The following is a 13935-nucleotide window of genomic DNA, read 5'->3' on the forward strand; positions in this document are numbered from 1 at the left end:
GAAGAGAGTGGTGCTGGTTTGAGCATTTTTGCTAGAGCTGGTTTTGGTTCTCCAGTCCAGACCTGATGGTAAAGCCTTGGAGAGAGAAAACAGTTTGTAGTTGAGGCGGATTCGGATTCCACTGGCTCTGTCTGAAGGCAGCTGTCTCTCAGGACCAGCAGTCTTTAACTGTGAGGCCTGTCTCTAAGGAGAGGCCCTGCCTCCCAAGAGAAACCTTGCTCAAGAGGGCAGGTCTCTTGGGTGAATGTGGTTCCTGGAGTGAGGCCTGTCTCCTAGGATTGAGCACTCTCTTCGAAGAACGTCTGTCTGAGGCAGGGAGCTGTTTCTCAAGAAGATGCCAGTCTCTCAGAATAGGGGCTGTCTCTATGGCGGGAGTTGGTCCCCTGAAAAAAGCTATCTTTCATGACGCCTTCCTCAAAGGAGGGATTTGCCTCAACGTTCGGCTCTGCGATGGATATCCCCTTGGGAGAGAGTATGTCTCTTTGCAAAAGAGTTTTTATTTAATTGTTTGTTCTTTATCGGAGCCCAGACTTCACCCAGAGGGTTTCTTTAGCGCAGCACATAGGACGGGGTGGAATCACCCAGCAGGCGTTAACCATGGGCTGAATGGAGACAGAGCTAAGCCAATATCACAATACATTGAGGGCTATAGGAACACGTAGGATGTCTTTAAAGTGTTGTGAAGGGTGGGCAGTGGCCCATTAGGTGGCTTAATTGCTGTGTTTGAGGAATAAGAGGTATTCAACGCAAACAGATAATAGTTAGCACGTTGAAGTAATTCAGTACAGGTCCTGCACTTTCCAAAAGCTTCATTTATATATGGGTATTATAAAATAATCTTCCTACACATTTAATAAGAATATAGGCTATAAATATAGAGCAAACACAATGAGTTTCAAATCAGTCTTGACCCTGTGCCTCATGGGAACAGTCCAGACCGAACTGCCAAGAGGTCCTCCCTGGACCGGAAACAAGCATCATGGGACCGGTTTCGGGCTAACAGTCCTCTTCAGGCAGGAACATAAACGGATATATTTTGGGTAATTCATGACTGAGTCGTCAGAGCATGGGGGTATTTATAAATGTTTGATGTTTAAAAATTATTACTTTCAATAAATGTCACTGAAGTTGTGATATAATCATATGTACTTACTTATTTGAAACTCTGAGATAGGTTGAAAACTATTTTTTGTTTCTTTGTAACGTCTTTATCTTATTTTTCAAGACATTTGTAGCCTAATTTACATCTTTTGATGGCCCAGGCTTGGGGAGAGCCGAGACAGGAGTCTGGCTTGACTCTGAGGGCCAACGCTGGAGTCGGGCCATCAAAAGATGTCTTTCACCCTTAGGGCTGACAGTGACTGTCTCTCTGGTGGCGTGTCGGTCTCTTGCGGGGGGTAAACGGTCTCTCTCTGGAGGTTATTACCTCTCAGGAGGGGCGCCGCCACTGCTACACTGAAGGGGCTGTCTTTCAGAAGGGGTGTCTCATCCTGCCTCCCGCTCTCGGTTCCTGGAATGTTTTATTGGAAACACATGGAAACGAGAAGCAGAAAATGTGCAGATTAAGCCAAAAACCACCAAAATACAGGAAACAGGCGGGCGGGCAAGACAAGGCGCGGGGCAGAGCCAAGAGCCCGCGCCGGAGAACACGATAGGAAGGGAGTGAGTGACAGGGCAGAGAGAGGGAGCACTGGGGCCCGGAAATAAACATGTGACGGGTGGAGAGGGGAGAGTGCATGAGTGGAGGGAAGGGGCATAACGGGGAGGTAAGACGGGTAGGTAAGGAAGGGGGGTGGGGGGGGGGGGCTGGGCTTGGTTCTAGAAACCCAGGAAGGGAGCAAGGGATGGGAGAGCCGCCAGACAACGCGCTCACGGCATTAAATACATTACTGTTCCACGTGTCCCATGCATGATCTATGGGCACGTGTAAGTGCGCCACATGCGTCCGGTCTGTGTGTGACAGAAGTGACACAGCAGCCTCGGTGCTCACTTCTGATGCTCTGGTGGAGTCCCATGTCTTGTAATCTCTCTGGCAGCGAGAAGGACGGTGAAGGGGGGCCGGGGAGGCGAGAGCAGCCCGCGGGTGCGCCTCCTCCTGTCCCCGCCCCCTTCCTCCCCCCTTCCCCTCCAGCCCTGACTCATTTCCTTCTGGTGAATTATGAAAAGTCCAAGCAAAGGCACAGTTGTACAACACTCAGTCACCTCCCTCCTCCACCCCCCAAACACTAAAGCGAATTCAGTCATCACATGAAACCCCATGAACAGGTCAACCCAGCCAACATACATGCAATCCCCATCACTCCATGACACCCAATGAACATACCCAACCCAAATAACGCCAAACCCCACATCAGCTGCAGTATCCATAATCCGGTACAAGCCGCAATCGTATTCAGCCCCCATAGCCAGACCAAACAGGAGGGCACCAAGCCACATAAACCCACCACAACCACAGCCAATGCCCTTTCCCTAACTATATCAAACCCAGATAACCATATAAATGAACCATAAGTGAATCCAAGTATATATCCATACCTACGTCCATTGGAATACTCTACCACTTTTCCGCAGAACGCTACAAGCATACGCAACCCCCTGCCATGGCCGGCAGCAATTAGGCTATCTAATGCAACCATTATCATCACACCCAAAATCTTATCCGGCCACCATACTAGCATTTAACCCCGCAACAATATCCATCTTCAATAGCCGCTTCCAAGCCATATAACTTCAGAATATGGAACAATGCAGCCGTCACTTCCTTACAAAACACTCCTCCACGTGGGCTATGGTATAACCATCTCCAGCTGCAATAAATCAGCCAAACTCCCCAAACTCTACGAGATGCCCATATATAACTGCATGCAATATCCAACCTCAAGAACCATATCCAAGCCTAATAACCATAAACAGCCCCCAACCATATCAACCCCAAACCAATATTCTGTCCATAACGTAAGGACAGTACTTAGCCCTCAAAACATTATCTAAAACCCAAAACTGTATCCATCTTCCCGTAGCCGTATACTCACTCAAATTATATACAACCCTACCCCGTTCCACAACCAACCTGTATCACAATATGAAACCCCAAATCCGTACCTATAGCCAGCTTCCCAAAATCATATCCTCCACCACCCTTGTGCCACATCCAGCCCTTCATATCATATTGAACCCTACAACATACCCCAGTGCCTTATAACCATGTCCGACTAACTTACAACCATATTCAACTGTCTCATGACGTATCCAATAGCACAACCATATCTTCACCTTTCATAACCATATCGGGCCCCAAACCATATCTAAAGTACATAGCCAGCTGTAATCCCGCAAGAGTATCCAAGCCCGGGCCCCACGTCCAACACTACAACTGTGTATTTCTCCCTTATAAACACCATACTTGTGTCCAGTGTCAAAGGCATATCAAATCGATTCCATATCCAATCCATGTAACCATATCAAACCCAACAACCACATTCCTCCCCGTAAGCATATCACACCTCCAATATTGAAACAATATTCAACCCTTAACTAACCCATAAATGTACTCCACCACCCATAACCATGCCAACCCCACAACCATATCCAACACTCCATATTGATATACAAACGCAAAAATAAAAATTGATGGACAGAATGCACAACACTGTCATACATTCACCCCAGTACAGAGATCTGGGCCTAAATCCATCGTTTTTTTGCTCACCATGCCATTCCAGTTTGAACCCAGCCATATGCAAATCAGTCTTGACCCTGCGCCCAATGGGAACAGTCCAGCCCGAACTGCCAGGCCAGGTCCTCCCTGGACTGGAAACAAGCATCCTACGACCGGTTTCGGGCTTTCAGCCCTCATCAGCCAGGATAGCTTGACTCCAGTGGCATGGCGAGCATGGGACCCACATGGGTTCCTTGCTCACTTTGCCACTGGAGTCAAGCTAACCTGGCTGATGAGGGCTGTTAGCCAAAAACCGGTCCCAGGATGCTTGTTTCTGGTCCAGGGAAGACATGGCTTGGCAGTTCGGGCTGGACTGTTTCCATGAGGAACAGGGTCAAGACTGATTTGCATATAGCTGTGTCTGAACTGGAGTGGTGAAGTGAGCTAAAGAACGATGATGGATTCAACGCAGATCTGTGACTGGGTGTGAGTGTCTGAAAAGTTTCAGCGTTCCGTCCATCATTTCCTTGTGTTTGCTTTGTTCGCCCTAGATGGCAGGGTATGCCCAGATGTGGGTCCCTTGCTCACTTTGCCACTGGATTCAATCTAGCCTGGCTGATGAGGGCTGTTAGCCTGAAACCGGTCCCAGGATGCTTGTTTCTGGTCCAGGGAAGACATGGCTTGGCAGTTCGGACTGGACTGTTCCCTTGAGGCACAGGGTCAGACTGATTTGCATATAGATGTGTCTGAACTGAGGTGGTGAAGTGAGCTAAAGAACGATAATGGATTCAACCCAGATCTGCGACTAGGTGTGAGTGTCTGAAAAGTTTCAGCGCTCCGTCCATTACTTCCTTGTGTTTGCTTTGTTCGCCCTAGTTGGCAGGGTATGCCCAGACGTGGGTCCTTTGCTCACTTTGCCACTGGATTCAATCTAACCTGGCTGATGAGGGCTGGTAGCCTGAAACCGGTCCCAGGATGCTTGTTTCTGGTCCAGGGAAGACATGGCTTGGCAGTTCGGACTGGACTGTTCCCTTGAGGCACAGGGTCAGACTGATTTGCATATAGATGTGTCTGAACTGAGGTGGTGAAGTGAGCTAAAGAACGATAATGGATTCAACTCAGATCTGCGACTGGGGATGAGTGTCTGAAAAGTTTCAGAGCTCCATCCATGATCAACTTGTGTTTGCTATATTAATATCCAGCCCCATTAACCTAACTCAACCCCACAGCCAGGTCCTACCTACAAGCCTATCCATAGCTGGACGCAAGTCCAACCCCCAAACTATATTCAAGCCCCAAATTAGAAATACTAATTCCATATCATATCCATTTCCAGACCCATTGCCGTATCCGGCCGCCATTAATAGTATCAATGTCCCCAATAGCATAGCTAACCCAAACTGCCTCGGCCACCCCATAGCCAGCCCCACAAGCTTACCAGGTACTATATCTAATCCCTGGTCTCTTTGTGAAACACCGGCTCACCTGCTACTTATTTGGTCCCTGGACACTGACAACTCCTCGGCGCACCCGCTTCGCGGGCGCCCCTTCGCCCGTCTCGTTGAGGAGACTGCACTCGGATTGTGAGAGGACCTTTGTGGACGAAAAACGGCAGCTGGCTTGTTGTTGCAGCAGGGCTGCGAGCGTGCGGGGACTTCAATTCCCAGAAGTCCCTGCCAGACCGATTGAGAGCTTCCGGTCCGCTCTCCCTGCTGGCCCGCCCCCCGCCCTCCTGAGGATTTAAAACTTCAGCTGTAGATAGCTGAGTGGGTCACCCTGGTCTCTTTGTGAAACACCGGCTCACCTGCTACTTATTTGGTCCCTGGACACTGACAACTCCTCGGCGCACCCGCTTCGCGGGCGCCCCTTCGCCCGTCTCGTTGAGGAGACTGCACTCGGATTGTGAGAGGACCTTTGTGGACGAAAAACGGCAGCTGGCTTGTTGTTGCAGCAGGGCTGCGAGCGTGCGGGGACTTCAATTCCCAGAAGTCCCTGCCAGACCGATTGAGAGCTTCCGGTCCGCTCTCCCTGCTGGCCCGCCCCCCGCCCTCCTGAGGATTTAAAACTTCAGCTGTAGATAGCTGAGTGGGTCACCCTGGTCTCTTTGTGAAACACCGGCTCACCTGCTACTTATTTGGTCCCTGGACACTGACAACTCCTCGGCGCACCCGCTTCGCGGGCGCCCCTTCGCCCGTCTCGTTGAGGAGACTGCACTCGGATTGTGAGAGGACCTTTGTGGACGAAAAACGGCAGCTGGCTTGTTGTTGCAGCAGGGCTGCGAGCGTGCGGGGACTTCAATTCCCAGAAGTCCCTGCCAGACCGATTGAGAGCTTCCGGTCCGCTCTCCCTGCTGGCCCGCCCCCCGCCCTCCTGAGGATTTAAAACTTCAGCTGTAGATAGCTGAGTGGGTCACCCTGGTCTCTTTGTGAAACACCGGCTCACCTGCTACTTATTTGGTCCCTGGACACTGACAACTCCTCGGCGCACCCGCTTCGCGGGCGCCCCTTCGCCCGTCTCGTTGAGGAGACTGCACTCGGATTGTGAGAGGACCTTTGTGGACGAAAAACGGCAGCTGGCTTGTTGTTGCAGCAGGGCTGCGAGCGTGCGGGGACTTCAATTCCCAGAAGTCCCTGCCAGACCGATTGAGAGCTTCCGGTCCGCTCTCCCTGCTGGCCCGCCCCCCGCCCTCCTGAGGATTTAAAACTTCAGCTGTAGATAGCTGAGTGGGTCACCCTGGTCTCTTTGTGAAACACCGGCTCACCTGCTACTTATTTGGTCCCTGGACACTGACAACTCCTCGGCGCACCCGCTTCGCGGGCGCCCCTTCGCCCGTCTCGTTGAGGAGACTGCACTCGGATTGTGAGAGGACCTTTGTGGACGAAAAACGGCAGCTGGCTTGTTGTTGCAGCAGGGCTGCGAGCGTGCGGGGACTTCAATTCCCAGAAGTCCCTGCCAGACCGATTGAGAGCTTCCGGTCCGCTCTCCCTGCTGGCCCGCCCCCCGCCCTCCTGAGGATTCAAAAAACCTTCTCACTCCCGCAGCGCGGGACGCAGCCTGGACGAAGACCGGACAAAGAGCGGACAGTCTTAGACAGTCCGAGACAGGTTGAGACTGGACTGGACACGCTACTCAGCCCCTATTGTCCTCGTTTTGCGTGGCTCGCAGTAAGACTATTCATTCTTGTTTTTATTTTCTGGATATACCGTCATCCATTATAACACTGTTGTTATTTGAATATTATTACTAGTTCCTGAAGAATGCCTAAAAAGAATCTAACGGCGGGAGGTAACTCAATAGAAAACTATATGATACAAGTAGTCTCTAAGATTAACAACGAGAGGCGAGAATCCTTAGGTCTCAGCCTGTCCCCTAACCTATCTCCCCTAAGCTCTTCACCTGATTCACCCTGGACTGATAAACCTCCTCTGGTCGAGGGAGGAGTAGTTTTAGACTCTGATAACTTAGATCATGACATTTCAAACCTGAGTACTCGTACAATACAGGGTCAAGACATAGCTCGGGCTAATGACTCGGAATGTCAGGTAGTTGACACTGACCAAGATCAAGATCAAATTGTGCAGGAGAGCGAGCAGCCAAATAATGAGGCTGATCCCCCAGTCCTAGATCATGCGCCACGTGCCATCAGAAATTGTAGAAAAACTCGTGGTGGAGTTCTTTTAGGGAAGAAGAGGGTTGTGTCTCCCGTAAGAAGTAGGGTCAAAGGCAGGGGGAAAGCAGAAGAACTCGAGAAGTATAAGGTGGATGAGGAGTTATTATCAAGATTAGCTGACTTAATTGACATTAAACTTAAAATCTTAATTAAACCAGTTATGTCCAAACTGGACAAGCTAACTGCTGATATAAAGAAACTAGGTGCAGTTCAAAAAAAGTTAGTAGAAGCTGTGTCTAATATTTCAGACACAGTTACCAGCCTAGCTTTACCCGTAAATGAGGCTTTTTATCCTTCACTTGAGGGAGGCTCTACTTCAAACACTATACATGCTAATTTACAGGAACAGTCCTCAACTACAGCGACATTTCATTTACTGCCAGGAGATACTTTACCCCCAATTCCTCCTGTAATACCTGCACGCACTTTTACAGAAGAAGTTACGGTACAGTTTCTGGAGGAAGCGGCTCCATTAGTACTGGTATTGGCTAACGTCCCCCCACTAGCCGCAGACCAACCAGAATCCCCCCCGGCAGTAACAAGTAAGGCCCTGCACTGGCTATCAGGCAACATGCAGCTGGCACCGTGGGGGAAACAACAGCTAGCTGGTGACATTAGGTCAGCCAGAAGGGTCCCATGGATAGGTCAAAACCCTAAAAAATTCAAGGGTGACTGCATCATTATAAATTTTGCCAATTCTGCAGTTTTACCAAACATCCTGCTAAATATCTTGCCGCCGCAGTGCAGAAGAGGCACCATCATTCCTCTCACACTAGAATTTTTCGGCAAAAAACAGCGGAGCATGTCCTATCCTAAGCCTACCCATAATTTCACCAGGCCCATATGGCCAGCGACTTCTAATGGCTGGCGTTCTGAGGTACCAACTAATAACTGGGGGTATAGTCAGGATAGAAGGGAACGCCCAATACGTCCACCCCCTCCAGATCAATACTATTCTACTTATTTTAATAATCACTATAACATCCCCATCTCTAATAGATATGGCATCTTCTCAGATGAGGGGGGACTGGATGGGGTGGAATGACTACCTGATACATCTTCTAACTTCCTCCCCACCGCCCGTTTGCCAGGAGTTATAGACTTCGGAGATATTCCTCAAGGGTTAGAACCGCAAGGGAGTAAGGATGGGGGTTTGGTTGGCTGGAATCAAATAGATTTACCAGGTTTACCCACTGATATTATCCCAGCCTGCCCACAAGCTTGTTCTTCGGCTAATCCCGGGACAGATGGGGTACGCTGTTGTACAGGCTTAACACCTATCACTCAATTTGAATGTGGAAATGTGGCTACAATACAACATGAACCAATTAAAATTAAGGAGGGGCTATTATCCTGGAATATAGCTGGACTGCAGGATAAATTGTTCAATACAGATTGGTTATCCTTTGTTAAAAATTACCCCGTTATATGCCTTCAAGAAACCTGGGCAGTGGGGAAAAAAAATATACACATTGACGGTTATGAGAGTTTTTTAACCTCGGCAGTTCCTTCATCTAGTGGTAGAGCTAAGGGGGGTTTGGCAATTTTTGTTAACTTATCATTAATTTGCCTTACAACTGTACATCACTCTGGCAATAATAATATTCAGGTTGTCGAATTTAAGAGGGGCAGTACAAGTTTTGCTCTGATCAACTTTTATAACGCAGTGAGTCAGTCTGGCGATTGCAACATGGAGTCATTGTGTGAATTCCTAAGGGCTAAAGATGATTCCCTCCCACGCCTTAAGATAATAGCGGGAGATTTCAACACTCATTTATGTGGGAATCCTAGCCTGAGTCCTGTTGGTCATTTGGGCTGTAACAATCTGGAAGGAGTACACTTTGATCACTCGCGAAGGGGTTCACGTTTAAATGACTTAATGAATGAATATAACCTTTTCACTGCTATGTCAATAGTTGAGGAACAAACTGTTTTATCAACCCCTACTTTTAAAGGTCATGCAACAGGGTCATATATTGACCATATTTTATTATCGGCAGAATTTGTTAATTTTATTGGGGATTTTTCGATTATTTCAAGCATTTTTAGCGATCACAATCCTTTATGCATTACTATGGGTGTGAACTTACTCGAAAAACATAACCCTCGAGAGAATCGTGGTACCACTAAATGTATTAATGGTAAGCGACGCATAAAGTGGTCTATGGTGGACTGTAAGCAATTTTATTCTTCTATCAAGAATGTATGCCATCATGATTTGATAACATGTACATCTACTGCCTCAGCACCATTACAAATTCTGACGTCTTTTAATGAGATTGCTAAAAAGGTGGAGTCACTTTTAACGTTACCTGCTAAGAGGATAGCTAATTCATCTAATAATCCAAAATGGTTTGACAGCAACTGTTCGAAGGCCAGTCGCGAGCTCAAGAAAGCATTAAAAACAAATCAGAGAGATCCTTTAACCATCAGAGCGTTGCGGGCTGAGTACAAAAAGTCTCTTGCTACTCGCAAACGTGCTGTCAAGAAAAGCGTTTGGGAGTCTCTGTTAGATCCAGAGATACTAAAAAATAGCTCTAAGTTCTGGGAGATCATTAATAAGCCCTTGTTCGATCATCCCAGTACTTCAAGTACAGGCACCAACATCCCAGAAGAAGTTTGGATTAACCACTTCAGTTCCATTTTTAAAGGTAATGGTTCCCAGGTACAATGCAGCCCAAAAGAAACTAGCGAAAAATCCCTGCTCTTCACAACTGATGAGGTAATAAAGGGCATAGAAGGCCTATCAAACAATAAGGCCCCAGGACCTGATGGTCTCCCTCCTGATCTTTTTAAATCTTGCATAACACTCTGGGCACCGGTCCTTACAGCTGTACTTAATGCTGCTGTGCTTTGTGGATGCCCAAAATCTTGGGGGGTATCCACTATTGTGCCTATTTTTAAAAAAGGAGACCGCAGTAGCCCTACCTGCTATCGACCAATATCTTTAATAAACTCCGTGGTTAAAGTTGTGGGAGGAGTAATATTGAACAGATTGGTCAGATGGTCAGTAGAAAATAATATAATATCTTCAATCCAGTATGGATTCAGGCCAGGCCATTCTACAATTTCACAATGTTTAAACTTATACCTCATCATCGCGAAGTATACTAAGGCTCGAAGAGGAATGATCCATATGGCGTTCATGGATCTTTCCTCGGCTTTCGATTGTGTGAGCCGGGGGAAGCTCTGGGACGCCATGCTAAAAATGGGTGTGGATCCAAACTTAGTTGCTTTGTTAGATGATATGCACTCGGACACCAATGCAAATGTCAGATTCACCCAAGACCTGAATGTGACCAAAGACTTTGGGGTGCATCGTGGTGTCCGACAAGGCTGCATCCTGGCCCCATTCCTTTTTAACTTATACATAAATGATCTGGAAGAGCATCTTTTAAGCACTAATACGGATTATCCGTATATAGGCCGTAGGGGGCTGCCAGTCCTTTTATATGCGGATGACGCAGTTCTCCTATCAAGAACAGCAAACGGTCTACAAATCTTATTAGACTCCTTCCATTCCTTCATGACCTCAAGAGAGTTAAGCATTAATAACTCTAAATCATATATAATGAAGGTCGGACAGGGAAATAAAAAAGTAAACTGCCTAAATGTAAATGGTGTACGTATTCCTACTACACATACATTTTCCTATCTCGGGGTCCTCTTTGATAGTCAACTAAATTGGGGACCCGTGATTGAAAAAAAGAAGGGAGAAGTCACTAGGGTAAACGCGGCAATAATGGACTTTTCTAAGAAAGTGGGTAATAGTCCAGTTGCCGCCTTGCTCCAACTTTATCAAGCTAAAAGTGTCCCCACAGCGTGCTATGGAAGTGAAATTTGGGGTTATGTTCCTCCGGATCCCTTACAGACCGCTGAAAATAACTTCCTAAAATCAGTACTAAGGGTTCCCAGGGGCACGGCCAACTTCTCCGTGCACGAGGAACTGGGGGTTTCCTTCGTATGTGACAAGATTGCTGTTAATCCCTTGTTATGCTGGATGAACTGTTGGTTAAATGATAACATTCCACTAACCCAGCTTATTTTAAGAGAGTCACTCACATGGGACAACAGGATGAAGGTTCCCTGGCTAAAGTATCTTTTTAAGTGCTTTGCCGAATTAGGTCGCCCTGAATTCTTTTTATCCCCTGAATCGATCACTAAACAGGATGTTACAACGGTCCAGAAAGCTTTTATTGGTCTAAGAACTCAAGATAGGGAATCACGTGAGCTAAAAAAAGAAAGTGTTCGTAATCATGCATTAGTAAAAAGCACCTTGCTCATGGAACCCTATTTATCCTGGCAATTGTCCAGCTATGACCGTTTCTTACTGATCAGGTTCAGGTTTAATTTGTTTCATTTTCTGCTGGCTGTTCCCAGGGGATCTCATCGTGGACAAGTGTTGCCGGCTTGCGGCTGCGACGATATGTCTCCGCAAGACCTGGCACACTTTCTCTTCTTTTGTCCCTTTTATACTGTACCGAGGAATCTACATCTGAAACCCTGTTTGAAAAAACTAAACTTTATACAATATCGTCCTGCACTGCACTTTTTACAGCTATTAAGTTGTGAATATACTTTGTTTTTATGTAGTTTTTTAAAATTGGCAGTAAAATTTAGAAATAGTATGGAAGGATAAAAATAATATATGAATTGCTATTACCTCTTTTTTATAATGGACTCCACAAAATACTCTGAATGCTTGTTGTATATTTGTCCTCACCTGCTTATCTTATATTTGTATTTTATCCTTATGTATTAATGTGTCCTTTTTAAATGTAGTGTAAAAGCTTTTATGGTTGTCAATTTGTACAACCGAATAAAGTTTATTGAACTTGAACTAATCCCTATTTACAAGTTAAGACACCACAGGTAACAGAAGTGTACCCCCCCCCCTTCCTAACCATCCCCACCCCATGGTGATACTCAGTCCGCACCAGCATTTCCAGTCCCTGTCACCAGTCCAACCCCATACATGGGAAACCCCATAATCATAGCCATCTCAGCGCCTTAGCAAACCCCACAGACCTTCCCGCCCCTATACAGCACTCAGCCTTGCACAATACCCGCTCCAGAATTACACCCCAGCCCTCTGTGCCCGTTATCCACAGGTCTCTCCCTCACTCCTCTCTATACCCCCTCCATCTGCGCTCCCTTACCACCACCTCTGTCTAACGGTTCCCTACACTCTGACTCCGCTCCCCCCCCCCCCCGCCGCCGCCCGCTGATTTTGCTCTTTTCCACCCTCTCCATCTGCCCCAAACCGTTACCTTCCCCTTTTCCTCAACCTCACCCTCTCTCGTGTCGTTCTCCCTCCGTTCTCCTGTGTGCTATGCTATCTCCATTCTTCGCCGCTCCTGAACTCTGTCCTGTGACCGTCCTTTACACCCTCTCTCTTGTCCGCACTCCATACACTCTCTCCCCTGCCCGTCTCGCTTGTGGTGGCCCTTGCTCTCTGCTTCCCTAACTCCACACTCTCTTCTCCCCTCTCCTGGCGTCTCTCCCTGCCCGTCTTGCTTGTGCTGCCCCTTGCTCTCTGTTTCCCTCTAACTCCACGCTCTCTTCTCCCCTCTCCTGGCGTCTCTCCCTGCCCGTCTCGCCTGTGCTGCCCCTTGCTCTCTGCTCCTCTCTGCTGGCGTCTCTCCCTGGCTCTCATCCGCGGCTCTCACCTCCCCCTCCTCCCCACGCGCGCACAGTCCCAGCTTTCCCTCCCGCTCCCTCTCTTACCCAGATCCTCCATCCTGGGTCCAGATGTGCCTCTCCCGCAGCTGGCGTCTCTTCTCCCAAGTCCTCTCCCTCGGCCTCTGGGTGTGTCCTCTCACCCCTGGGGGCTTGAAGGGGTCTCGCCCTCTGTGTCTAAGGCGTTGGCTGTCCCTCCTCTGTTGCTGGGGTGTCTCTTCCCTCTGTCCGCCGACCCTGGTTGCCGAGGTCCCCCCGCCCCGGGGTTCCCGTTGGGTGTCTCTGCGCCCGGCCCCTGCACTCTCTGTGGGTGTCTCTGCTGCCGGCGTGACCTCCCTCCGCGCCTGTGGGGAGTGAGGGCCGCAGGGTGCGCTCCCCGGCCCCTAGCAGTCTCTCCCCTCTGAGTGGGTGTGCCTCGGTCCCTGCGCGCCCCTCGCTGCTCCAGCCCCGCTCTCTGACGTCTCACATTCTTCGGCTTCGGTCACCATTTAAGGGAAGAGCCCTCGACGCGCGGAGCTCCGGCGGGGAGCGTGAGTAATGGGGAGCAGGGCCCCGGCGCCCGCCCCGAGTATAAACAGAGGGCCGAGCCCCTGGGCCCCACCCAGAGGAAGCACAGACACCCGTGCGCAGGGAACCGCAGACATCCCGCCAGAGGGACCACCGGGGGAACACATTCATCCCACTGGAGGGACCTCAGACATCGTGTCAGAGATAAAAACAGACATCCCATCAGAGGAAACATGCACATCCCACGAGAGGGACATCAGGGGAAGCACGGACATCCCACCGGAGGGACCATGGACATCCCAACAGAGGAAACACAGACATCCCAACACAGGAAACACATACGTCCCAAGCAGGAACCACAGACATCCCGCGAGAGGGACCACAGACATTCTATCAGAGGTAAAACAGACATCCCACCGGT

General features: G+C 48.8%; 1 protein-coding gene across 2 annotated transcripts in view; it reads right to left on the minus strand.

The window, feature by feature from the left end:
• TGFB1I1 (transforming growth factor beta 1 induced transcript 1) overlaps positions 1-13413 on the minus strand; it is a 152652-nt gene extending 139239 nt beyond the window's left edge. Inside the window, exon 1 of one of the 2 annotated variants that reach the window (XM_085618413.1) lies at positions 13056-13413. In XM_085618413.1, coding sequence (XP_085474539.1) covers positions 13056-13068 — 13 coding nt within the window. In that variant the 5' untranslated portion in view covers positions 13069-13413. Of the gene's footprint in view, positions 1-1990; positions 2049-13055 lie in introns of those variants that run through there. The other variant, XM_085618412.1, reaches the window with a different exon arrangement.
• Between the last annotated feature and the right edge of the window lie 522 nt (positions 13414-13935).

Source organism: Triturus cristatus, chromosome 7, assembly GCF_964204655.1.
Source record: "Triturus cristatus chromosome 7, aTriCri1.1, whole genome shotgun sequence".
Lineage (NCBI taxonomy): Eukaryota > Metazoa > Chordata > Amphibia > Caudata > Salamandridae > Triturus > Triturus cristatus.